Source organism: Centroberyx gerrardi, chromosome 9 (genome assembly GCF_048128805.1).
Source record: "Centroberyx gerrardi isolate f3 chromosome 9, fCenGer3.hap1.cur.20231027, whole genome shotgun sequence".
NCBI lineage: Eukaryota > Metazoa > Chordata > Actinopteri > Beryciformes > Berycidae > Centroberyx > Centroberyx gerrardi.
The window spans coordinates 3,098,190-3,124,682 of NC_136005.1; the positions used below are offsets into that span (position 1 = coordinate 3,098,190).

At 41.1% G+C, this 26,493-nt stretch overlaps 3 protein-coding genes across 4 annotated transcripts; 1 reads left to right on the forward strand and 2 right to left on the reverse strand.

Moving 5' to 3' along the window:
- Window positions 1–1,887: 1,887 nt before the first annotated feature.
- LOC139921507 (mediator of RNA polymerase II transcription subunit 26) lies at window positions 1,888–7,401 on the reverse strand. 2 transcript variants are annotated; one of them, XM_071911766.2, is made up of 3 exons: window positions 7,092–7,401; window positions 5,725–5,799; window positions 1,888–5,616 (listed from the first exon to the last, which is right to left on the reverse strand). In XM_071911766.2, exons 1-3 carry the CDS (start codon window positions 7,161–7,163, stop codon window positions 3,988–3,990), a joined length of 1,776 nt encoding a protein of 591 aa, XP_071767867.2. In that variant the 5' UTR covers window positions 7,164–7,401; the 3' UTR covers window positions 1,888–3,987. The 2 variants fall into 2 exon arrangements, with proteins under 2 accessions (XP_071767867.2, XP_071767866.2); XM_071911765.2 differs by having other exon boundaries at window positions 5,725–5,802.
- Window positions 7,402–8,315: 914 nt separating this feature from the next.
- On the reverse strand, window positions 8,316–11,154 carry smim7 (small integral membrane protein 7). Its single transcript, XM_071911763.2, has 5 exons — window positions 11,070–11,154; window positions 10,800–10,841; window positions 10,567–10,619; window positions 10,342–10,432; window positions 8,316–9,346 (listed from the first exon to the last, which is right to left on the reverse strand). The coding sequence occupies exons 1-5, from the start codon at window positions 11,093–11,095 to the stop codon at window positions 9,331–9,333; spliced, it is 228 nt and encodes a 75-aa protein (XP_071767864.1). The 5' UTR covers window positions 11,096–11,154; the 3' UTR covers window positions 8,316–9,330.
- A 2,314-nt stretch (window positions 11,155–13,468) lies between these two features.
- On the forward strand, window positions 13,469–23,250 carry tmem38a (transmembrane protein 38A). The gene is made up of 6 exons (XM_071911764.2): window positions 13,469–14,017; window positions 18,226–18,382; window positions 19,453–19,637; window positions 20,436–20,523; window positions 21,396–21,513; window positions 22,496–23,250. The coding sequence occupies exons 1-6, from the start codon at window positions 13,894–13,896 to the stop codon at window positions 22,697–22,699; spliced, it is 876 nt and encodes a 291-aa protein (XP_071767865.1). The 5' UTR covers window positions 13,469–13,893; the 3' UTR covers window positions 22,700–23,250.
- Window positions 23,251–26,493: the final 3,243 nt, after the last annotated feature.

A 26,493-nucleotide genomic window follows, 5' to 3' on the forward strand; every position in this document is an offset into this window, starting at 1 on the left:
TCCATATTTGAATTTAGTTGTAGCTATTGTAAAACATAGCTACTGAGACGACTCCCAAACACTGGTTAGAAGTGAAAACTAATAATGCATTTAATGAAGAACCTATAGGAAATGAACTGAGCATTCTAACACATTCTTTACACCCTAATGGATGACATTTATTTTTCTTCGTCGAGTAACAAATTTTACGCTTTTATTCTGAAGGCTATATCAAACCACTTCCGGTCTCGTTATAGCTAACTCCAGCAAACGTGACGCAGCTGTAAAAAGTGAGACGTGGAGAACAGATGTACGTCACTTCCGCTATTCAGCTACAGCACTCCAGTCACATCCTGGTTTTAATAAACATCCAAATAATAAACAACAACTATATTAATCACAACTACATTCAATTTAATATATTGAGCGATGTAGTGGTAAATAAAAAAGTCGGTAAACCTCGAGTCGGCCATTTACATGAATAAAAAACAATTACGTTTTCCGAAAATCATTAATTTATGCTTAAATTTCCCCCCTTAAAATCCCATTTGCATTTTACTTGTATTAGTCTGATATTTAGTATAATGTGCACTATTAAATTTATGTTTTACAGATTTGTTAATAGTCTAAAAAGGGGTAAACTCAAGTTCAAAAATAACGGGGTAGGTCAGCTCTCCACTACAGTATGCAAATTTTACCATTATGTATAAAAAATTGTTGTTCCCAAGTATATTTGCATATACTGTATAGGTCGCTGCTTGGGTCAGCTACAAATCAGTGATGCGATAAAGATGGAGATAAAGTAGTTCAGGATTCCAACTGTGGCACTGATTTAAAATTCCATGACTTTTCCACGACTTTCCATAACTAAGTCGGAGCGCTCCTATGAGCTAAAAGCTTTTCTTTCTTGGGTTGTTAATGTTGGTTTTCAGCTCAACACTCTCTATGTGAAATGTGTGGAACAAGCTGGAAAATACATTCAAATATTCCTGTGAAGATTCCCTGATATTCCGTGACCATCCCGTCTGAAATCCACGGCTCAAAATTCAACGATATTCCAGAAATTCAGTGACAAGCAGGAAACTTGGCAGTACAGCGTCTGATTTCAGACACTTTGGCCAAATTCTACACAATCTTTGATTTAGGGCCGGGCGATGATTCAATATTATTGTTTATCGTCTTTCAGTGGAATCATATAGTAATGATATGGTGATTTTGGGATATCGTGATGCACAATTCTGCTGTTTTAACTGATGATAAGAAGCTAATTTCATTTAAAAACTCTGACAAAATGAGGTATGAAACATTTTAAGGAATATTATTTGAAAATTTCAGTTTTGTTCACACCTAACATTACCATTCAGTTCAATGGGATGAACATTAATTTGATATTTAACAGGTGATTTTGCATATGTGAAACATATCGTGATATATATAGAGATATCGAATAAAATCCTTATGATTATCGTGATACTGATTTCAACCGTATCACCCAGCCCTGCTTTGATGTTAAATAATTTTTTTAACTTCTCAAATATGTAGGATTCCACATCAGCTGACTTTCTGCAGGAAAAACATTTGTTTGAAAAGACTAGAAACTGCTTCAGAGAATGTTGTCTGGAATTGGCCAACGGAGGTTTAACAGGAAAAAAAACACAAGAAAACAAAACAAGAAATTCCTCATTAGAGCCGGAATAGTGTGTCCAAAAAGTCTGAATATATTGGGAATAAAAAAAAGAAAACAAATCCAGCTGAGAATCACATGCATGTAGAGGAGTTTGGCCCAAAAGCACAGATCCTGCAGAGGGAATTCATCTGTCGTGAGGAAATGTAAAGAGGCAGTAAGCCGACGTGTGTAAGGATTCATATGTAAAGTGAAAGCGGACAAAACAATCACAATTTCGGCATTTTTTTATTAACACATATCAACATGTCCACTTAAAAGGACTAAGTAGCAAATATGTTCTCTTCTGCATTCACCTGAACACAAAAGGCTAATTTCTGTACATTCACTAAGGCTCTGTTTTTAGGGAAAACACAGGTTTCCATAAGGCAAACAATATCTAAAGGAATGGTATTAAGTACATTTTCCAGCATGTTAATTTATTTTTCAGTTTTTTTCCTCACAGTACAAAAAGATGCAAGGTTGTAGCATAATCTGCTTTGCCATTTCAATTCATATTTTACAACCTAAATACACAGGAAAAGGAAAAGGCAAGTATAAAATAAAAACAAAAACAGTTAGTTCACATTATCAAAATGTGTCATTTTGGAGACAGTTTCCCTGTGTAAGATAGGTTGGTGTGTATCCTCGAACCAAATCTGAAGAAATGACAGGCTGAAGAAATCAAACAGACAGAAATGATTGAGTGTCGTCTGAACATGTATGTAAAAATCGCAAAAATGAAGAGAATATGCAAAGTCAAGATAAATAAATTCATACATGATAGCCGCAGCTCTTCATCATCGCCAGCTTGTGTTGTTCCAGCCTGATACAAGCCTTTCTGTCTCTGCATGTGAGAGAGTCTCACCTCAAACTGCATGGTGAGATTTGGCAGCTTAATGTCACTTTACCCTCCGGCAAACATCCAAACCTCACTGAACATGACGGAAGAACTTTTCCTGAATCTTTAGGGTCCACTCCTCGTTTCGGCATTCAATGCAGTGCTGATTTCAATAACATTCAAGCTTTTTAAAACTGATTTGCCAGTTATTCCTTCTACCAAACATCACTGTGCAGAAGTGGTCGTGAACAGTGGGAACAGTGGTTTTAAAGGAGCAATAAGTAAGATTTCTACTGCCTCATAGCACAAAATGACCATAATAGGCTATATCTGCGGAGGGGGTTGATAGGGTTCTTGCTCAATACTAATGACTCAATGATTACTTCACCAGGTGCGGAGATCCCTGGCTTTCAAAACTCACTTTGTGACCTGTACTTTGAAACAAAAACTCCCCACGCACTGGAGTTTCAAGGCACTCCCAACCCCCCAACATACTGGCATTTTCAACCGTTCAACAATGGAGGACAGTTGCTCGAAGCAAGCGTTCATTTCAGCTACGAAGGCTAAAAAGCAAATGACAAAGCAGAATCATTATCCCAGTATTTTGCATGGTGATATTTTGCCTATAATTCTACCCTGTAAAGGCAAAGAGCAGTAAGTGTGCAAGTAGTGACACTGAAAAAAAAAAAATGACTTCAGTTTCTCCTGTGCTGACAAAAGTAATATTGATACTGAAGTGAAAATTTTAGTATTTAATGGTTTCATTTTTGTTGGTATGAAATCTAAACTCTACTTTCAACCTTTGACTTTTAAAACCCAGAGAAAGTAGATACTGCACTTTTGCTAGCTTAAATCATTCTATTGTTAAACATGTGACTTTGTCTTGTGTCAATCACAGGCCACTGGAGATCTGTCCATGTTGCTGCAATTCCTTGATGGCTGCTAGAAGTCGATAAAAGTCATCAGATTACTTAATGCCCCTTTAAATGTTGAAATCTTATTTAACAAATGCTGCTTGGTGGACTGGATGTATGTGAGTGGACTGATGAATCAGAGAAGTTTATGAGGCCCGTGTTTACTGATAACCAAGGCAATGTAAAATGCCAAATTCCAGCGTACAGTTTGATGTGATGTTCTCTCCCATACAAATACAGAATGACGTGTATCTGAGCCAGTGCTCTTCCTGTAAACTCGTTCCATACAGTTATCCGACACCAACTCTTGAACTGGCAGATTATGCATAGCCTTTTCCCTTCACGCTCCCCTCGCAGAATGTTCCAGAAATTCAGTGATGGTACAGCTAAGTTTTCCTCCCATCAAACACTGATCATTGACCCCCCCCACCCCCGACCCCCCTTCCTAAGCAGGCAGCACGTCGATTCAGGCCGTTTTCACCAACTGTGCAAAGCAGCAGAGTGGGCTTTGATGAACTGCCTCGCTCTCATGGAGAAATGCAAGATGGAGGCGACTTGTGCCTTCCGAATTTGAAACCGGACCTCGGTTCTCAGTCCAGACAGACGTACGGCAGTATGTTCAGCTTGCTCTCGTCTCCGTGCGGGTCTAAGGATATGCACTCTGTCCAATCAAACCACTTGTCCTTGGTGTCGTAGCAGCCGTTGACGCCGGGCCAGTGCTTTGTGTGTAACCGCTCCAGGTCGTCCTTGGTGACCTCTCTGCTAACGCCCGGTAAGTCCGCGGCGGGGGGATTTGCCGCCAGCACGTGCATTTTCCTCGCCTCTTTGATATGGTGATCCTCCTGTTTCAAGTACTCGCTCATGAAGAAGTGCGCCCCGGAGGTGTGCGCCCCCGACGACGTCAGCACGTTGCTCTGCTGGCTCAGGTAAGACTGGATGATCTCGTTCCTCGACAGCTCCTTCCAGTTCGTCTGCTGGAAGGGACTGGGAGCGACCGGGGGGGTCTGCTTCGGCGGTTCTGTCCGTTGTTCCGGCGCGCGGCCCGGCCTGACATCCCCCCCCTCCTGGCACGGCTCCTTGTGGAAGGAGGGTTTGATCTGCCCCGTTACCGGGTCAAAGGTCAATCTCCTGTCTTTTAACCTAACCGGTTTGGTGCTGTCCTCTACGGTCTGTCCGTCTAAATTTACCACATAGTCCTTAGGCCTGTATTTCTGTCTTTTCTTTTTCCCTGTATTGCTAACGCCGCCGTCATCTTCCAAATTAACCCCCTCACTGAAGGAGGAGGCGGCGTTTGAGTTGTGTAGAGAAGTGTTGGCAGGCTTGGATAACCAGCTGCTCTGAGAGTCCAAATCTGCAGACCAGGAGCCGGCGGTGTGCAAACCCTGAACACAAACATTTAAAGGCTGTGGGGAAGGCAAAGGAGGCGGCCCCAGCCCAGAGCCGTCCACGGGCCGAGGGCTCCTGGCCGGGCTCGAGACACTCGACGCTTTTGGTGCAGCTTGTTTGACAACTGCCGCTTCCTGCTTTGGAGTTCGAGGACTGTGCGAGGAGCAGCGGGGGCTTCTGGGTTGATACTGCCCTCCGGAGGCGGCCTGCTCCAGTCTGGCATGCTGCTGCAACACTGATGTTTTTAGCAACGAAGAAGTGCTAGGGGGTTTGCTGTATCCCGGGGAACTTGGGTGAGGTTTTACAGCATTGACGGGGATTTTATTGAGCCTGTCATTGTCCGGATGCTCAGAAACCTCCCTGTCTGAAGGCTGATGCACACGAGAGTCCAACGCCTCTGTGAAAGCGTCAGGGCCGCCGCCGATTCCATTTGTTGGCGGCCGTGTGGAATTTTGCGTTTTATCATAGGGAGTCATTTTGGATATCTTAGCTGGCAAGTGCTGTCCTTCCTTCTGGTCGCCTTTACGTTTTCGGTTGCCCGTTTTCTCCACCCTGGGGGAGTAGCAGTTGTTGAAGTCATTTCTGCTCTTCAACTCTGGAACCGTTTTACCTGATGGTGTGGTGGCAGCTGGAGCGGAGATGTCGGCTCTGCAGGGATGAGCGCCGCCGTTGGAAGACCCTGATGTGCCGGTGAGCCCCTTGGACAAAACCTCACTCTGCCCCGGCTCGATCAACTTCTGCCAGTTTCGCAGGAGCTTCTTGGCCCGCTTGGCAAGGTCCTCGTTCTTCGTCTTCTTCCGTACGTCATTGATCAGCTTGCCAAGACGGGTTTCCTTTACGGAGATAAGGGAGGGGTTTAAGAGCGGCCGTGACTTGACTTTTGAAAAGCTGAGATACAGTTTATTATATTTTGAGTGCACGTAACTCGTAGCATAACTTACCTCCAGCGTCTCTTTGGTGATAGGATATTTCTCCAAAAAAGAGATCACCTCCATAACTGCCACCATGTTGCATATCTGCTGAAAAGACACATGGTGTTATGCATAGAATTACTGACGCCTTTCAGGCCTTTGTCCAGATACTAATGAGACTACAACTATTTTGCCATTTCTACATGTATTTATTTTATTTTTTTTACATTTTTGCCTTTATTGGACAGATCAAAGTAGGGAGAGACGGGAGGAGAGAGGGGGCCGGATTCAAATGCAGGATGTCTCGTTTACATGGTTTGTGCCTGAGACCACTACATCTTCATTCTGATTCTTATAGACTTATGACGCACAAATTCTGTCACCAAAGTGAAAAAGAGAGAGATTATTAGAAGGGCTAAAGCATAATTTGAATGAACTTTCAAATGTGCACCTGTACATCAACAAGCACTGTTCCGCTGCTGGTTTCAGGCTCAATATGACGAACTGAGATTACATGCAAATGTGCCATTTTACCCCTCAAGCAGACTAAATTAGATTCTGCTTTACAAGTACGACAGGAGAAAAAGCGTATCCCACCAATCATCTCTCACCCAGTACAGCATACAGGATTGTACAAAACATTCATTATACTGAGTATTACATCAGGATGAGACCATTACTTACTTAAACCCTAAAGAAAAGGAGATGTGAATACCGTCTGTTCAGTTTGGTCTGGATCTTGTAGCTTTCTCTACACTGGAGACTGAGATGGTTTTCTTCTTGAAGGCTTGAAGGCCAACACTACACATAAGATGTCCAGCTAGAAGCCAACTCATCAGCTAGCTAGCTTGCTTGCTAGGAATGTGAGCACAGCTCGACAGTCTGTTTTGCTTTGTTTACCCATTTACTCACGTTGGCAAATAACGTCCCTAGTTAATAAAGCTTGCGTTTGTACTGGCAGAGCAGTTTTGAAATATTGTCTATAGCCAAGGTGCAGCAAACTGGAGAGCATCTGACAAAAGTTTGACAGTAATCTGTCAGCAACCTGAAGTTAGCTGTAACCAACATTTCATTGAAATGTAATAATCTTTAGCTTTTGACTTCTTGTCTGCTGGCTCACGTTAGCTAGTCTCCAGTCCCACAGCACTGTACATCTCAACATCAGCAAATAAGCTAATTTAGCCACCTAATTAGCCAACAGTAACTTAGCTAGTTAGCCAGATTCTGGAGTGTCTGACATATGCTAACTAGAGCTACTGGCGAGCTAACCAGCTAGCAAATGACATTTATTCACTTGTTGCCGCCACTTTGTCAGCCTTCTGGGGTGACTTGGGGTCAGCACGGCCTTATTTCCAGCCTCCCGGTTATCCTTCAGTAGCAGGCTAACGGTTACTCACATTGCTTTGGCCGTCGATGGCCTGGAGCAGCCGGTCTCTCATTAGCTGCGGAGTCGCGGTAGCCGCTGTCATTGCCTGGCGGTGTCGCGGGTCTAGACGGACTCAGACAGGAGAATCCCCCGAAGAGGCGGCGGTGGGAAACCTGCCGACACTCACAGGCCTAACAGCAGATGTTCTATGAGGATGGGCATCATGTTTTATGATGCTTATTTCTTTGTTCTCGACGCCGCCGACACGTATTTGGCGATTCAAATGTCGTAAATACAAAATCCTCTTTGGGATCGGCTACCCTCCGCTGGTAGCCTCCTCTCCGGCCTTCGCATCGGGCTTTTCTGAAGCGCTCGGAAAAGGCATGATGGGAAATTTTACGTAGCGGCGTTTCCTTCTCCGTGCGCGACCACGACGCACAGTTGTGCACGCGATTGTCAGGGGCATGGTGGGTGTTGTGAAAGCAAAAAAAATATATTGTGAATCTTAGATTTTGTCTAAGGCAAAAAAGTTTTCTTCAAATTGTCTTTTTGGTGACATCTAAATGAAAAAAAGTCAAAATGTTTTTGTTTATTGTCTAAATATAGTTTAATTATATATAGTTATATGTATATGTACCTCTGGTAGTTTTTTTCTTTTGTGTCAAGTTTTTCTTCCCATTGTGCTTTTTGTAATGTGATGCATGGATGTTTATTTGTTCAGTGAAAAAGAAACAATTTCAAATTGTAAGTGAATGGTATCTTAACAAGTTTTGAGCTGCCAGTTCGACAGTGCTCCAAGAAAAACTGTCAGCAAATTTGATGATTATTTGAACAATTGAACGATTTCATGCACTGGTGAAGTCTGCTGCAAAATACATATTAGCAACTACATGGAATCTGGAATCCGTGTTTGGTCTGCAGCTTCCTCAATAATTAAGTTATAAAGACTTTCTGATTTGTTTTCTGCTTGTATTGTTTCACAGTTGATCACTTCACCTGTTAACTGAGGTGTGAAACTGTCATCCTTCACACTTTTGTACTTAAACAGAGGAGAAAATCAGTGGGTGAGATGACATTATCTCTAGAATTTCAAAGCCTCTAAATCCTGTGTTGCCTATATGGAAATTAAACTGGAGATCTGTTCAGACAGGCAGGAGACCCATGTAAAATATGATCGATAGTATATTGATCACCAAATGGTTCAGATCGTGGAAATAATCAACTCTTATGTTCATTGAATAATAAAATGTCGCGCTTGTTTTCAGAGTAAACCTTTATTATAAAACTGGATAAAAGATATACATTATGATTCCAGACATAAAGGCCAATATCCTGGATGTTATTTCATTTTAAATGCAGATTTACATGGTGTGTGGTAGTTGATGTTGAAAAAGTAAACCCAAATCTTCTTGATGAGAGCCACAAGACATTGATGAGTTCCAGTAAAAGCCTTCCTGTATGCAGAAAAAGTCTGATAGCAATGAGAACTGATGAGATTAAATGAGCTGTATATGACTTGAAGGGATCCTTAAACAATTTAAATTGTAGTAGGTTGCCTTTCTGCATCAGACTCACGTCACATTTTGGCAAAAATTTTAAACACATTTGTCCTTTGCTTTTCCAAAAATGGCATGTTAGCATTGTCGATATTTGTTACTGGAAGCAACAGCTAACTGCAAGAAACAGGAAAAAATAGAAAAACAACAAACTAATATTCAAAATGTTAAGTTTTCCCTCTGGGCAGGAAATCACAGACTTCACCAGCCACTTGGATTATTTTAGCAGTATGTCGGGTTTTTTAGACAGAACAGGAGCTTTACATGAAGCTGGTGACCTGCCTGAGTGGCTGGTAGACTGGACAACTGACAAGCCACAGACAAACATTTACCAGCATTCGACTTCTCTTCCAAACCCCGGCATCTCTTCAGGAAGCAAACTGATGTAGCGAAGAAACCGTTCATGTTCTAAACAGAACCAGAAGGGAACAGGACGACACATATCCAGCAGAGGCAGGGATGACGGAATATTTACAGCTTAAACACAACAAAGAAGTCAAAATGTAACAAATTCTACGAGTCTGTCTTACGAACACGTAAGACAAAATAAATATATTGATTCATAAAGTTCTAAACAGTCAGGAGCAGGTGAGGTGCTGCGGCGGGTGGCAGAGGAACCGAACATAATTACAGTTAAAAAGGAGCTAAAGGAAAGCAAAGGCCGATCGAGAGCGAGGTTGAGAGCGTCCATCTTGAAAAGGATCTGTCCGGCCATCAGGAACCGAACAATCTGTGAAGATTAAACACATTGTATTAATTTCAAGCAGAAGCCCTGATACATATACTTCTCTTCTCTTTCTCTATTTTGTATGGGAGAGAACATGCAGAAAGACACTGAGGGAAGTCGTGGTGAGTCTGCATACTCGTAATTTTGTTGAAATGACGTGCTGCTTGGTGGGTTGAATGTGTGCCAAAATAAGGAGTGAGCCCATGAAAAAAAAAAAATCCACCCGAAAACACCTTAAGATATTTCCAGTGTAGCCACAATGGAGTTTGATATGAGAAAATGTTTCAGCGATCTAAAACATCAGTGGTAAACGTCAGGTTTTTGGTGTCAGTCCCTCAGAATCAAAGAGCGAGGGCTTCTTTCTAGAGCCGCCACTTTGCACCAAGAGACGTTCAACAATCATACAGGGAGAAATCCATCGTAGAAGAGGAGAGAGACCAATTTCTCCACCCACAGGAGCAGGAGAGAGACCAGAATGCAATGCAGCAGAGAGACAGGAGGTTTGAGGAAGGGCTGCGATGATAGACACGCCCCAATTATCTCAAACTAGTTTGTTAGCTTGCTATATTTATACGCCCGTACAGCCACCTTTGATTGAAAGCAACAAGTTATCGCCCCTTCTCTGGAGGTTGTCAAAAGGCATTCTGGGAAATGTAGGAAATTACTAACTGCAGTAGAAGTAGACGAGGCAGGTTGAGGGGAAGTGGGTTCACAACACTTCATCACTAAATAACTCCTGGAATGTGTTGAACATCACAGGCTGAAGATATTAAACAGAGTGAGAGGATCAGAAGGGAATTTTTCCTTTAAGTTGTGTACTATGAGCCATGTACGCCGCTGATGAAGGAAACATTAAACTGACAAATCCCAGCATGCAGTCTGATGTGACATTCTCTCCCATACAAACACAGGACAAAGTCTATTCACCATCACATTTATCCATTACATCCCCACAGCAGCATCACAAGCCTTAATGCAGCAGGCCAGGTGTTACTCACACGATCATGCAGAACATCATGAAGACGTTCCACAATGCAATGAAGATCCGGAAGTACCGCAGGCTGAGCAGGAACTCTCTGATGTTGTCCCCTAAAAGACAAACTCTGATGATTTAACTTGGCAATGCAGTTTGTGAAAAAGGTACAGGCATCTGTCACTCACTAATTCTTACTTTATTTTTCATTCTCTCTCTCTCTCTCTCACACACACACACATACACACACCTGTTGTTGGTCCTCTGGACTCATCTCCAAATCCTTGCGACTCCTTCCTTTTGCTGCAAAACATCTACAGTTAACCTCCTATTGTTTCATAACTGAGCATCACACTGAAATGATGAGTGTTCATCTGATTTCCTTTTAATATATTGTTGTTTTGCTATCTGCAGAGCACTTTGTAGTTCTTATTTGAAAAGTGTTATAATGACAAAGTTTATTATTATGATTATAATACTCACAGCTTGAAATTCAGTACAGCTCCTGCATTCACAAGTAAGGTCCTGCAAAACAAAGAGAGATAAATCCGGGTGAAGGACTGTCTGTTGACAGGTTAGTCTTACCTGCTAAGCTAGCTGGTGAGCTGGCATTAGCACGGAGCTAGCTACTTATTTAGCTAGCTGGTAAGTTATCAGACTCACAACACTGTGGTCACTAACACACACACAGAAAATATCAATTCATTTTAATGTCTCGGTATGTGACTGTATGTCACAAAACGAACAACTTACCCGAATATCAAAAGATCTCCGATCATTTTGTCCACATCACATCACACAAACACCTTACTTCCGCATTCACAAACGCAACCGGGGAATCTAACCAATAGGAGTTTGGTATCTTGGAATAACCGGAAGAACTGGACCTCCTTTCACAGAAGATCATACCATGGATCATACTGAAGGGGGCGCGCCGCGCAAGCATTGTCATTTATAACCACAGTGCATCCAGACTCCATTAAAAAATCTGATATTTTAATATGCTTCTGTTTAGCGGCAAAAGTACACACATCCAAGAACATTGTTAAAACATTTCACGAACTTTTAGACTACACTTTTCAATTCGGCGTACACCCAATACACCAAGTTGCTCGTATTTTAATAAAAATTTAAACTTTTACGATTTCTTCGCCAGTTTTCCCAGAATCTTCTTCCACAAAAACAGTACACAGTGGATGGTGGTAGCGAGCTGTGTGAACGAATTATAAAAATTGAGATTTTATTGAAATTAATTGCTGCTTTGTGGATTATCTATCTACCGAATTTACCAGAAGACCCTACTAATTCATAAAGGTTATGTCATATTCTGCCACTTATGTACTTTTACCGGTAAACAAGGAAACAAGTAATTGTCGGATTTTTGAACGGTGTTTGGCGCGACGCACTGGCCATACAGGAGAACAGCACGCACTGGGTCTAGGTAGTTTCTAAACTCTTTACAAGCACGTAAACCTGGACCTGAAACACAAGCACATTTTGTGGTAGCATAATATAAAAATATTGTAGCCTATCTCAGGTAAAAAGTTGTCTATCCATTCTGGTGACATTTTGTGTTGCTGTCTAATTTATATATCAGTCAAGTCAAGCAGATTTATTGTAATTCAACCATATACAGTGCACAGTAGGCTATATAAGATATAGTCCTTGAGTCCAAAGAAAGAAAAGGGTGTACACACTGTAAGCTATAGTGTATTAAAGGCTAAATATGCGCAGCAAGACTAGATATACATATATTTATAACAATAGTTGAATTCTGCCCAAGCTCTACCTCCCTGTAAAGAAATCTTCCACAAAGGATGTTTCATATTTAAGTGAACTGGTGTATAGAAATGACTGTCTCGCTGCCACAGAGGCCACAAAATATAAGTAGTTATTCATCATATAAAAGTCATTCCAGAGTGGGACAAAACATTTAGCTGTGGAGAAAAAGTTAAAGGGGAAATCAACCCCAAATTAATTGTAAGTCATAGGCTAATCTGTAATATTTTCACATAAACAGATATCCCTTTTGCTACACTTTATCGCTGGTTGCTGTAACACAACATTCAACCTATATCCAGTTAAATCTTCTCCACTGTCTGTTCTAAACAGCCGGCGTCTGGTAGCTCTTTCCTCTGCCGCACAGGAAGTGATGTGTTTTACGTTTCTGGTTTGATTGGAATAAACAGAAGAAGAAGAACTGGGTAGTTAGCATGAGCAGCGATAGCCACCATGGCTAAACAGACAAAGAAATTCTCTTTTCTTTGTCTGTTCAGCCATGGTGGCTATCACTCAAACTGCATCAACAGAAAATCCAAGCTCCGCCCACACTGTTTGATTGACACACTGTTTGATCTCACACAGATCATCACTTTAAAATTGATAGTAGCCTACTGGTGATTTTGTTGCTGAATCAGAGAATAGGACTATGGACATATTGTAGAAATTTCCATGGAGGCTGGGACAAAAACAAGAATGTAAGTGGTGTCATTGGCCCTGCCTACATTTCCCATGGTTCATCCCATTTGGAGGGAGGTGAAGTGGATCTTGGGAGTTGAAGTGACACAGAGCCATCACTTGGTTTAGCATCCAAAATACAGAAGTAGAATCTGTCAAAAACCAGATATAGACTTAATTAGTTTAACTATAAATCTATTTTCTTTGCTATGTTTGCTTTGTTATATTTAGAATATATGTATGCTAATGATATGTATATGCCTGCATCATTTCCTATTTGACAATGGATGGATCATTCTTATTTCAGATTTAAAAACAACAAATTCTTAAAAATGTATATAAAAATTAGGTCACAGCCAATTGTCCAATCTTACCACCCACCCATCCACTGATGCTGAAGAAATGTGTTTTTCTTTTGTAAATCTACTAAAATCATATTTTATTTACAAAATCATTGAAACAAGTAAAAAATATCCTTTTTTTAAATCTTTTATTTTATTTTATTTACAGTTCCTTTCAAGACATAAAAGCAAAAAGACAGAAATAAATAAAACCTGGTTTCGGTGTAATTCTGTTATTACTGCGCCTTTAACGATGCCGTTCTTACATCATCTGGAGGAAAATACCCTGGATCGCCAAATAGCCTTATTAGGCTACACATGGATTCATTAGTGCATGTAGGATTATTATTTTGGTCGCGAGGAAGCTCGGCGGCATGCATGATGTTAAGACGCTTTATTAGGATGTTAGGATGCTTTATTAGAGGCGGAACAGATCTCCATGCGTAAAAACATGGACACGCGTAGTGGGTTTGGTTTCTTCGGATAAAAACGAGCCTCTCGCATCTTCTTATGATGCTGATCTGAGGACAGAAGCCTTTCCTCCTCTGTGCTGCAGCATGCAAACCTCCTCCTGCACACAGCAGTTGGCACGGAGGGGGAAGACAGCAGATGATGAGGAGGAGTATTAATAGGAAGGCTTGAGTGTCACAGGCTCTTACTGTCCAGAACTGGGGGGCTTGGTGGAGAGTCGCCGGACCAGGGGGGGCTTTCCAATTCTAACTGCGCAGTTGGAATAAAATACATGCAGTATAGGAACTCGCAGGTATCAAACATCCAACATGGACGTGCTGGCGGTTCTCAATTTGGGCGATATTGCCCAAGTTTTCTCCAAAATGGGAATGTTTCCAGTGTTTGATCTTGCGTATTACATCGTGTCCATACTCTACCTCAAGTATGAGCCAGGTGAGTGGCTTCCCCGGCTTCTGCTGGTTAATAATGTGATTTATTACTTGACAACTAGGCTTATTATCTGTATTGTCTATACTGTGTGTTATTTGGCAGGTAAAGTCATGGGGACTGTATTCTAAAGGCATTATAGCCTACTACCTCACACTCACTAGGCCTATGTGTTAATATAAATTAATACATAAAACTCAGCAAGTAAAATCTATCTGTCTGGCAGCTACATCTTTCTAAAATAGAGAATCAAATGTTAATTTTTTAAACCTTAAGAACTTAGCAGTGATGACCCTAATGAAAAGTCACTCTAATGTTCATATAATATTCCTAAAGGGCCTCACAGTGTGCCTGTGGTACTCAATAGTGAGTTTATAGTGACCTTATTTTACTTTATGGTATTTATGGCATCACTATACATTCCTATAATATTCCTATAGAGACTTGCTGTTGCAGATATGTGTATAGTAACCTTTTAAAATGTATTACAGGGTCACTACAGCTCTTTTTGAAAAGGGAACGTCTGTTCTTGCAGCAACCTGACCTCATTTTCATTATGGAAATCAGTGGGAACCAGCCAGGAGCAGATTAAACCACTCAGCTTTGTTTAATGCCTGACATTTTCCAAGATTTAACTCTTTTGACCAACAGAGCTGGGCGAGTAAGAAACCTGATAGAGAGCCTGTGCATACCAGCAGCTTAGGTAATAAATAGCAGGTCCTGAAATAGATGTCAGTGGGCCTCCGAAGCCCCTCTGCCTCAGACACTTGTAGAGGAGAATGAAAGACTGCGGCTCGGTGGACTAACATGTTATTTACATTGAATTAGCATGGGATAAGCTGTTGAGCAAGCATGGCCTTGTGTTACTGTGACTGTCCGGACCTTTAGAAGTCCTCAGTGTGTGCATCCTATATCCTGAATAACGCAATCACTTCATCTTAAAGGAATAGTTCATCCCAAAATTAACATTCAGTCATTATCTAATCACTTCGTTGTCAGTGGGAACTGCATTGAAGTTTGTACGACCACCAAACACACAATGAGTTCGCCCCTAACCCAAACTATTGAAGTTAACAGAGGCATCGTTTTACTGATATAAAAAAAGCAGAAAATGTCCCTCAAATTTCTCCAAACAGCTCATCCAAGTGTTTTGTAGCCAAACAATTGTGTTGTGGTCCAAAACTCCAGTGTCAGTGAAGTAAATATAGGAGATAATGAAGTAAATATTGGACTTTTGGATCCACAATGCAATCGTTTGGCTACAAAACACTTTCTAGTTTGGAGAAATTTGATGGACATTTTATGCTTTTTTTAAGCTGTTAAAAGATGGCTCCATTAACTTCAATAGTTTGTTAGGAGGCTGACCTGGACCTAGTGTGTTTGATGGTCCTACCAACTTCAATGGAGTTTCCACTGACATGGAAGTGAGTAGATAATGACTGGATTTTCATTTTGGGGTGAACTATTCCTTTAACTATGTACAAATATAGTTATTAGTATCCCAAACATTTGAAGAGATCAAAACACAATAGGTTACGGTGTGCTGGTACTCAAAACTCTTCATGTAATTGTAGCTGTGGGAACTTTAGAGGTTGGGACTGACCAACATTCATCTCACCACACTTTGATTCTACATGGGTTATTGTATTTTGTATTAAATGCACATGGATGCATACACACATTAAGTACTTGTCTTGGTATTTAAACAAAAAATACAGTCCAAGGCATCCATGTGGGGCGTAAAAAGCCTTAATTTCATAGGGTTCAGGCATTGAAATCATTCTAATTGCAACTATGTGTTGTGGCTACTAAACTTCAACTTCATGAACTTCGGACTTCATGACTTTTATTGTAGCCTGAAAATAGTTAAAAGGCTTCATTTCTGAGTCCAGGCGGTCAAACTGCTTGTGCAGCTAACATTTGTCCTGCAAGAGAAACTTGTATTCACCATTCCTTACACACACCTGACTAGAGTTTCCTAGTTCACACCACATGGTGGGAGAGCACATGAATGAGTTTGGGGGTCGACATTGAGAAGGGGCGGCGGGAGGAGCGTGGGGGTCAGAGGTTAAGTCAGGCCCGACAGTTGCAAGGCAGGAGAAGCGATCGAGCGGCGGTGTATTTATAGGGCGGCATTTCTCGGGATCGGATTGCTCTTTTAAACCGTGCGCTAATCGCACCGCGACACTGATACCCACCTGTTGTTGGATATCTTTACAGTCACTCTCACATCTAGATTTATGTCACTAACAACAGCCTCGATGTAAAGTTCGTAGTAACGTTGGCAAGTCTGCTCAGTTTGTTTCCTGTAGTCCTGTAGCCCTGCAATAAATGTTATTTATATTGAATAAACAGAGGGTAAGCTGTTGAGCCGGCCGTTTGTTGAGTTGGCGAATTGTCAGTTCATAAATGAGTGCAGAAATGCTGAGTCAATATGGAGTTATGATAACACGCTGTATTATCAGGGTGTGTGCTGAAATGTTCGGCCGGGCCTGGAGAAGATTAAACAAAGCATGTGCACACACAGCAGGGTCGGCTGATATGGGCTTTTGAAGGCCGACAGCAGTATTTTTTACATTGAAGCTACCGATGGTTAATTGTTTTTTTAACTGATATTCACTATTTTTATTTATTTTTTATTTAATTGGACAATTTGTATGCCCAAAAATAACAATTATTCAGTGTTTGCCTCAGAGTTTTCTATTCATCAGGGTGGAAAAGCCTCTGAAACAGCATTCAGACCATCATGGGACACTAAAACTCTCCACTGAAACCAGACTGATGGGGATTTTAGTGTCAGCAGCTCTTTAAGGCAGAGTGACCCACCACACCTATTCAATGGTAGAGAAACTCTGACATTACTGCCTTTAAATGAAGAATTAATCTAAATATAATTAAATTAATAAATGTGCAAAGAAAATAAAAACTAGTTGCCGGTTTTACAGACTGTTTTTCTGAAGCTGTGGTCAGGAGGAACCTCCATACTGACACTGACTGGCTGATATCTGATATTTAGTAAAATCCCAGTATCGCCTAATACCCTCTAACACACACACACACACACACACACACACACACACACACAGATACTGTATATACACATCACCAACGCCCCTATCCTACCTAAATATTCACACTGCAATAAATTCCTATTTTCTGTGTTCATATGTCACAATATTTTTATTTTCAAATACTTTGCAGCGGTGGAAAGAGTACTAGATGTCATTCTCAAGTAGAAGTGCTGTTACTTTGCTGATCTTTTACTAAAGTAGAAGTAAAAGTACTGGTGTAAAAATCTACTGCAGTAAAAGTAAAAAGTGTCTCATTTAAAATGCCCTCAGAGTAAAAGTTCCTGAGTTCCTCTTTAGAACAGAGAACGTTGTTAGCTGTGATCTTTTCCATGTGATTCTAACAGGAGAGAGGTCAGAGTTCAAACTAGATTCTTTTCACTGGAAACATTAGAAACGACAAAATAAAGTGCAGAAACAAAGTAAAGTCAGATTCCTCTTCTCACTGTGAATGGATCCACAGTTTGTCAGTTTACGTCGATCCAGTTTCTGCTGCTGATGGAGAAACTACAACATCTGTACTCTGTAATGGATGTGATTTAAAATGTAGCTAAGTGCAATACTTCAGCAAAATGTACTTAATGTTGAACTCTGGTAGTATCTTGGGTTGTGTCTCTTCCTCCATGATAAAACCCCAAAATCAGTGATTCTGTGATCTGTTGCTCCGGTAGAGGAGACTGGAGAATTGTGTTTTTTTCTCTCTCTCCATTCACTGCCATTGTATGGAGGAACAGTCTGAAAATCACACTTCTAGTAATAAGGGAACGCCGACAAAGCAGATTCTGACAATATATTAAAAAAATGAATCATGCTGCTGAACTGTGGTTAAGTGACTCTCTTTCTTTATGTTTATTAAACCTTTCAGTTTGAACAAGTGGAATACTGAAATCCGGTTGGAGGAAACTTATGCAGATGGAACAAAGAAAATAATATGTTTACCAATAATCGTAAAAAAAAAAGTGGGAGACAGGACTTTGACAAAGCAGATTCTGCCAATATATAACAAACAAATCTCTCAAAAAAGCTACTCAGTTACAGTAATGTGAGTAAATGTAATTAGTTACTTCCACCCTTGATACTGTGTCACAGTACGATCCTGACAGGTGTGTGTGTGTGTGTGTGTGTGTGTGTGTGTGTGTGCTGCAGGGGCGGTGGAGGTCTCTCGCAGGAGTCCCGTGGCCTCCTGGCTCTGTGCCATGCTCTACTGCTTCGGCAGCTACATCCTGGCAGACGTGATGCTGGGCAGCAGCCCGCTCGACTACTTCCAACACAACAGCCACATCCTGCTGGCCTCGGCTGTCTGGTGAGATGAAGTTTCAGTCCGACACGGCTAATGGAAGTGTTGGCCGGACGGTTCGGTGCCGGGAGAAACTTGGCCATCAAAGCATCACATTAAGCTTGAAGTCATATTTAATGGTTTTAGGGCAATTTACCACATCATTACTTAATTACAAGTATTCTGGTTTCAACCCGGTGTTTTCCTTTGGATGGTAGTGAATAATTAGGATAAGAAGTCTCCCTTATTTATTTCAGACTTTTCTTCATCAGTTTTGGGTGATTAAGCTACATTAAACCACATTAAGCTCAATCATTTCCATTCATTTTCAATTGGGGATCTTGTCATAGTTTTACCATGTTACTGATTTACCTTTAACTGTAAATTTTCACCACAGCATCTCCTTGTATCCCCCCTGATGCCTGAATTAAAGATGAATTTTTCTATTTTGATTTTAGCCACATCAAGCCCTCGTTTTTTTCCTAAATTCAGACTTTGAAGATGTTTGAAAGATGTCAAATTTTTTCTAGACTTTTTTTGGGCTCTAGTGAAGTGTTATGGTCTCTAATTCATGGTTAAATTTTCAGAGTTTTTAATTTCATCAAGCCATGTTAAGCCCCCTTTTTGGGGCATTTTTCACTATATTCACAAAAAAAAAAGAGTAAATTTTCTTTTTCTTTTCACCACTGCTAGTTCTCATGCTGCTGTATACCTGGGTAAAAAGTCGAAATGTTTCGTCAACGTTAAATATTTTTTGCCTTGTTAAGCCGTTTTCACATTAAGCCTTTTAGAACGTCCCCTTTCTGCTTTTAATTTGGCCGGTAAATTAGTTAAAGTGACTGTTGAGTTACATGAATGCTCCTGTCACTGTGGCCAGTGGACAAAACATTTCCTTCCCTCTTCCTGATACAAAGATTGACAAGACTGTACACTGCTGATAGAAAATTTGGCCAAGATGCACTGCATGGATCAGAGTTGATAGAAACTTCACCATCAAAGCTGTTTCTCCATCACAGTAATGACAACATGAAACAGGATTTTTAGCCCCTTCCCTCACTCAGCCACCATGTTTCTCTCTGTCTCAAACCCGCTCTCAGGTACCTGCTGTTTTACTGCCCGCTCAACCTCTTCTACAAGTGCGTGGCGTTCCTGCCCGTCAAGCTGGTGTTGGTCGCCCTGAAGGAGGTCGTCCGCGCCCGTAAGATCGCCGCCGGCGTCCACCACGCCCACCACGCCTACCACCACGGCTTCTTCATCATGGTCATCGTCGGATACGTCAAAGGTCCGTGTCTCAGCATCGATCATATTCGGACAAAAATCTGAAATTATTACGATGTTAATGTCAGGATTTCTTGAATTATATGACCCTCTGTCAGCTTCTGAAGATCCTGACAAACTAAATAACACCTGGAGGAAAGTGTCAGATTGTTGGTGCTCCTGGTGTGTAAGGTCACCTGAGGTAGCCTAAAATATTGTATTATTATTATTATTATTAAGTTTATTTAGACAGGGACAATGCACAATAGAACAGAAGTCTCAAAAGTAATGAGAGATGATGCGTTGTACCAGATTTAGCTAGTTTCCCTCTGTAGCAGGTAAACATAAAAGACAGTACAAAAGGAACAATAAAGTGCACAATTAAAAACATACAATTACAAGATAACTAATCACACCCACCTACCCAACACACACACACACACACACATGCACGATACATAAAATTTCCCCATGTAGGTGGTGTTTTAGCTGCTAACTTTAGCTCTGGTAGGCTAACAAATAGTGTTAGCTTGCTAATTTCAAGGTTACATAAGATCGTGGATTATACTTGGACAAAAGGAAATGTAGAAAGTGATAAATTACAAATTAAGTCAACCTAAACAAAAACCCAAATGTTTCTGAAGCTGAAATGCCAAAGAAATGATCTAAAGAAAATGAAAATGATCTTCCCTCTCCCTCCCGGCCTGCAGGCGTCCATGTTGTTGAACAGGGGGGAGAAAGGCAGAAGCCGGACAGGAGCAGTGAGGCGAGACACTGACTTTTTGTCCTCAATTTTTTCCACTTTCTATTTTTACCCTCCCAGGCTCTGGAGTGGCTCTTATTTCCAATTTTGAGCAGCTGCTGCGCGGAGTGTGGAGGCCCGAGACCAACGAGGTCCTCAACATGTCATTGTAAGTGTGTGTGTGTGTGTGTGTATGTGTGTGTGTGTTTTCAGCTCCCGGCTGCTGATGGGTGAACACACTCGTCACTGCAAGCATGACAAGCATGTGGGAGTTTTTAGATTTGTGTGTAACCAAAACCTGCAGTCTGGTTTCAAGGAGACTGTAGTATCTCACTCTGCCTTAAAGAGCTGCTGACACTAAAAGAATTTCATCACTTTGGTTTCAGTGGAGAGTTTTAGTGTCCCATGATGGTCTGAATGCTGTTTCAGAGGCTTTTCCACCCTGCAAAAATACAATTCTGGTAGAAACCCCTTTTTATTTTTTTAAATAAGACAATTTTTTGACACGGAGGTCACATTTAAAGATATTGAATATCCGCATTAAATATCGTCCATCAGCAGCTTCAGTACAAAAATATCACTACTCACTGTCACTACAAATACCCTACTTTGATTGAACCCTAGTTTGAAATACCCCGATTGTCCCGGGACAGTAAGACAAGTAGTGCAGTCACACAGTGAAGAAGAGGACTTAAAGGTGAACGTGTTACAAGTGTACAGATGCATGAAATTTGACAAGTTATTTGAAACACCCAGCAGGCTTGTTAAATGTTAGCGTTGGAGTCTACAATAGAAGGCTTGAAAATCCATTCATGCAACAAAACCCCCCCCCCCCCCACAAAGAACAAGTATTGATTTGCAGATACAAATCTTCAGAGCTGCATCGTATTTACAAGGATGCATACTATGAATTTATGTCATAAAGATTTATGTCCGTAAAAAGGTGATAAACTGTATTCGCTAAATAAAAAGGCGGTAATCTGAGTTGAGGTGGGTTTACGCTGATTTTAGTCCCTGATCTTCTGTCATCTGTCTCTGCAGCCCGACCAAAGCCAGTCTGTACGGAGCGATCCTCTTCACCCTGCAGGAGGCTCACTGGCTGCCGGTGTCCAAGAGCACCCTGATCCTGGTCTTCACCCTGTTCATGGCCACCTGCAAGGTGAGCGCAGCACCCATGATGGCCTGCCTGCTGCTGGGTGGCAGTTTGGGTCAAAGTGTCTTGATGTACATTTACATTTGAGGCATTTAGCTGATCCAAAATGTAATATTGTGATACTGTCCCACCAAAATATCACGATGTAGGATATTATCATGGTATCAGAGTTTTTTTGGGGGGTATTTTATTTTATTTCTTCCAAATTACATACAATTTCTAGGCTATAATAATTATTATTATTATTAACAGCCTAGAAGTTCGATCTTAAAAAAAGGGAAAACGGAACCCACTTGAATTAAAAATATATTTTTTTTATATTGCGGGATATATCGCGATATTCATGAAATATTGCGATACTCGATAATATCGAATATCGGCCCAAGCCTAGATGTCCCCATCCAGAATGACAGAATTCAGTGTCTTGCTTGATGGACACATTGCAGAGAGATGATCTCTCTCACCACCGAGGCCACTTTGCCTCATCAGTAATAAAAGTAATCAGCATTTTTTGAAATAAATTAAATTCTGCCTTGTTTAAGCTGCACTAGGCAAGATTTTTAACTAAAAATCCATCGGTCTTATCAGACTTAAACACAAAGTATGGCTGCAACAGAGAAGAGCTTCCCATCCCCTCTAACTGAGACACTATAGATTTGCTCTTTATACCCAAATTATACCTGAAATCATCACTTCATGAATGAGTTGAACCTCTGAATGATGAATGGAACCGACCTCCACACCCTTACTTTCAATGTCAAACTGCTTTCTAGTTGTGTCTCCTCCACCTGATCCTCTCCTGCTGGGGAAACACATTACTCTCACTTTTCCTGCACAGAGTTTCTTATTTGTATTTTAAGACATGGTGCTGGTTTCATGAAATTTGTTGACACCAGGTTGGAATAAAGCGGGTCCTGACAGACTCTTCTGGTGAAACAGACTGAACACCTTTAACCCCTCTAACCGCCTGCGTCTTCCCCTCCTCCAGGTGGTGATGACCGCCCGCCACTCTCACGGCTCTCCCTTCACCCTCATCGAGTCCTGGGTCTGCCACCTGCTGTTCGGTTCCGCTCTGGGCAGCGGCGAGGAGGATCACCACGCCGCCGCGGGCGGCGCCCCGTCTTCACCGCTCAAAACCAAGGAGGAGCTGAGCGAAGGCACTCGCAAGAGGAAGTCCAAGAAAGCCGAGTAGAGACGCCGCGCTCCGCCGGCGGAAACTGCATCGACCTCCCCCTCATGGCTTCCACATGACGGGCTTTCCCATTCCTTGCTGGGGAAAGGGGCAGTTTGATGTTTTACCAAATGAGGCCCTTTCTATTGGAGCAAAACGGTGCTTTCTGCATTTGACATAGTACGAGGACTCTGTAAATACCACAGCTCACATTTCACACTTCAGACATCAACCCCGCCAGGACAGTTTGACCTATTTATTTATGTGTTTGTTTTTCATCCGTGAAGATCCGCATCTGTGTGCAGCAGTTATGTGGAGATCCACGCTGTAGGAGACACGCGGTTGGTTTAGGATGGCCTTCGTTCTGAATTACCGAGTATCAGTGGTTTTTGGTTTCTGTCAGTCCATCGAACCTTAGTTCAGTGCCAAAAGAAATTGGAAATGCAAACACAGTCTGACTCTTAATCAGAAATTCAAATGGGAATAAAGCATTATATGTGAAGAAACATTGCTGCTTTTTACACTGAGATGAAGAAGACAACTTCATGTCTTGTAATAAAGTCATGAGAACAGAGGCGTCCTGGTGGCTTTACTTTCAAATTCCTTCAGTTAGGCCACATTAACTTCTACTTTCTATTTCCAGCAATGCTGCACTACTTTCAGCTCGTCACATCTGATGTGTCCTCGCTGAAATCGTTGCTTTCTGAGTTTGAAAGTTTTAGTACTTTACAGAGGATGCTGTACTGTTGATTATCTGTTGCTCCAGTGCAGAGACAGACAGGACTTTGACAAAGCAGATTATGCCAATATATAAAAAACAAGTCTCTCACTTTTTTCCGCCTATTTACAATTATTGATAAACGTACTATTTAATTATTCCATCAGCATAAGTTTCCGACGACCGGATTTTGGTGTTACACCTGTTCAAACTGAAAGATTTAATAAACATAAAGAAAGAGATTCACTTAAAAACAATTCAGCAACATGACAATTTTTTTTAATATATTGTCAGAATCTGCTTTGTCGGCGTTCCTTTATGTGCTAGAAGTTTCTCCAGACAATGGCAGTGAATGGAGAGAAAAAAAAATATATATATCTTCAATCTCCTCTACCGAAGCAACAGATCACAGAATCACTGATTTAAGGGTTTTATCATGGAGGAAGATACACAACCCAAGCTACTACCAAAGTTCAACAGACCTTTAAGTACATTTTGCTGAAATATTTTAAATCACATCCGTTACAGAGTACAGATGTTGTAGTTTCTGCATACTACTACCAAAGTTCAAAAGCTATTTAAGTAATTTCAGTGAAAATGAGTCCAGGAATCAGCTGTGAATCAGCAGAATTCAAACCTAAACCTTCCATTACATAACAGTGAAGCTGCTGGAGGTCACAGGACCGGCCTGAAGTCGACTCGGGGTCACGTCCTGAGAAAGCTGGACCCCCCGTCCCGCTGCCCTGCTGACAAACCTTTGTAGCGCAGGCAGTAAACCATCACTAATGAACTTTACAGGAGGCAGTGACACCTCGACCTTTGACCTTACAGTTCACACAGCAGTAGAAGAGATCATGGAGCTAAAACAAGCATTCCCTGTCCCGTTCTGTCAGACAGAAACCAGCTTTGTATCTATCTATCTATCTATCTATCTATCTATCTATCTATCTATCTATCTATCTATCTATCTATCTCATTTATATCAAGTATACTCAGATTGTGTTTATTCAATTAGCAGCCTGTTGTATAAGATGGGGCGGGATTTTATTTTTCTACTTTTTAAAAAATTCAAGCCAACAAAAATGAAACAATATGAAAGAAAAGTAAAAGTAACAACATTCCAAATTTAAAAAGTAACTAATAACGGATCACAAGAATTGAAAAATGTAATCTGAGTATTCTAACATGTTAACAAAGTAAGTAACAAAGTAACTAGTAACCCCAAACACAATCTATCTATCTATCCATCTATCCATCTATCTATCTATGGATCAGTTAATCAACAATTTTATTAATGGATCCATGCATCCTTCAGAAATTACAGATATTATTGAGGCCAATAAAGAAAAGAAAAACATTTACTTCACACCCTGATCCACGTTTGTCATCCTCTCTTCATTTCCTGTTGGTAACAGTTAACAGATAACAGATAAGGAGGACCGTAGAAACACTGTGTGTGTGTGTGTAGGTGTGTGTGTGTGTGTGTGTGTGGTGAAGCGTCAGGCAGCAGCAGCAGCAGGACAGAAGTCAGTTTGCTGTTTGTGTTTCCAGCGGCGGGCGGACGGACCGGAGGAGCTGAGAGCCTGTCAAGGTGCTGTGGACCCAAACCTCCAGGGTCCAGAGAGGAATGTTACCACATCTGCTGCTGCCATTACTGGCAAACAACACACACACACACACACACACACACACACACACACACACACACACACACACACAGTATATAGTATACACAATGCTGGATAAGACATGTTCCTTTTCCCTACCCTCTATAACAACAGAAGAGGTTGTCCAAAAAACAATAGAAACAAAATCCACTGGACTTAAAATGATTCATTTTAAGTCCAGTGGATTTTGTTTCTATTGGGTTTTTTTTCAACCCTACCTGGAACTAACTAACTAACCCTGGAAAGCATAATTAGTAAACAGTGTTGTATGGAAACTATAATGATTTAATCTCTGTCAATCAGCATGCAGAATGGGGTGATATGAACAAATTAGTATTGAGTATGAAGAAAACAGAGGTAATGCTCATGGGTTCTGTGAGGAAAAGTCAGTTACAGCCCAGTTTATGACTCATAGCCGATGGCACTAATTAAGCAGCTAGAGGAGAATAGACTGAGAGCTAAATACCTATGAAGATACTGAGACAAGGCTCAGGCCCTGATTGGGGGTCAAGTGAACTGTTGTGCAGCCGTTGTGTGTAATGCTGCTGCTGGAGAAATAAGACTGCAAAAATGAATCTTAGATGTCCACATGATACTCCTGCAGTAGAACTACAAAACATTCTGCAGTGGTCATCAGTCACAGATTTGACAGACAAAAGAGTTCTCCATGCTTTTTATAACTTGCAAATGAAAAAGAGGCCGAGGCTATTTATTAATCAGCAGATTCCAGCAAGTGAAGCACAGACATTCAGCTGGAACAAGAGCAGCAAACACAACCAGGGACGAGACTATCAACTGGGAGAGGAGGTTTCCTTATTGTGCTGTAAGTTACGGAACAGTTTACCTGAACCTACTAGGAGCTTCCTGAAGAGTCAAGTATCAAAGGCATGTTTAAAGACATTTGAAGTAAATCGGTTCTCAGAATAATTATAGAGGTGGTCACATCACAATTGTAATATTCATGATCAGGTGCAGGGTTAGGTCACAGGAATGTATATACTTAATATCACATTACATTTGGAGATATTGTAATTATTGGATTGTGAAAATGACTATATTACTACAGTTTCCAATCAAAAAAAGTCAACCAACCAACCAACCAACCAACCAATAAACCAATAAACCAATTAACCACCCAACCACCAATAAATCAATTAACTAACCAATCAACCAACTAACCAACCAACCAACCAACCAACCAACCAACCAACCAACCAACCAATCAACAAACCAACTGACCAACCAATCAACAAATCAATTAACCAACCACCCATCAACCAATTAACTAACCCACAAACCACCCAACCAACCAACCAACCAACCAATCAATCAATCAATCAATCAATCAATCAGTCAGTCAATCAATCAATGAAACAACCAATCAACCAACCATATTTATATTCTTGGTGTATCTACAGTTTGAAGCCTTA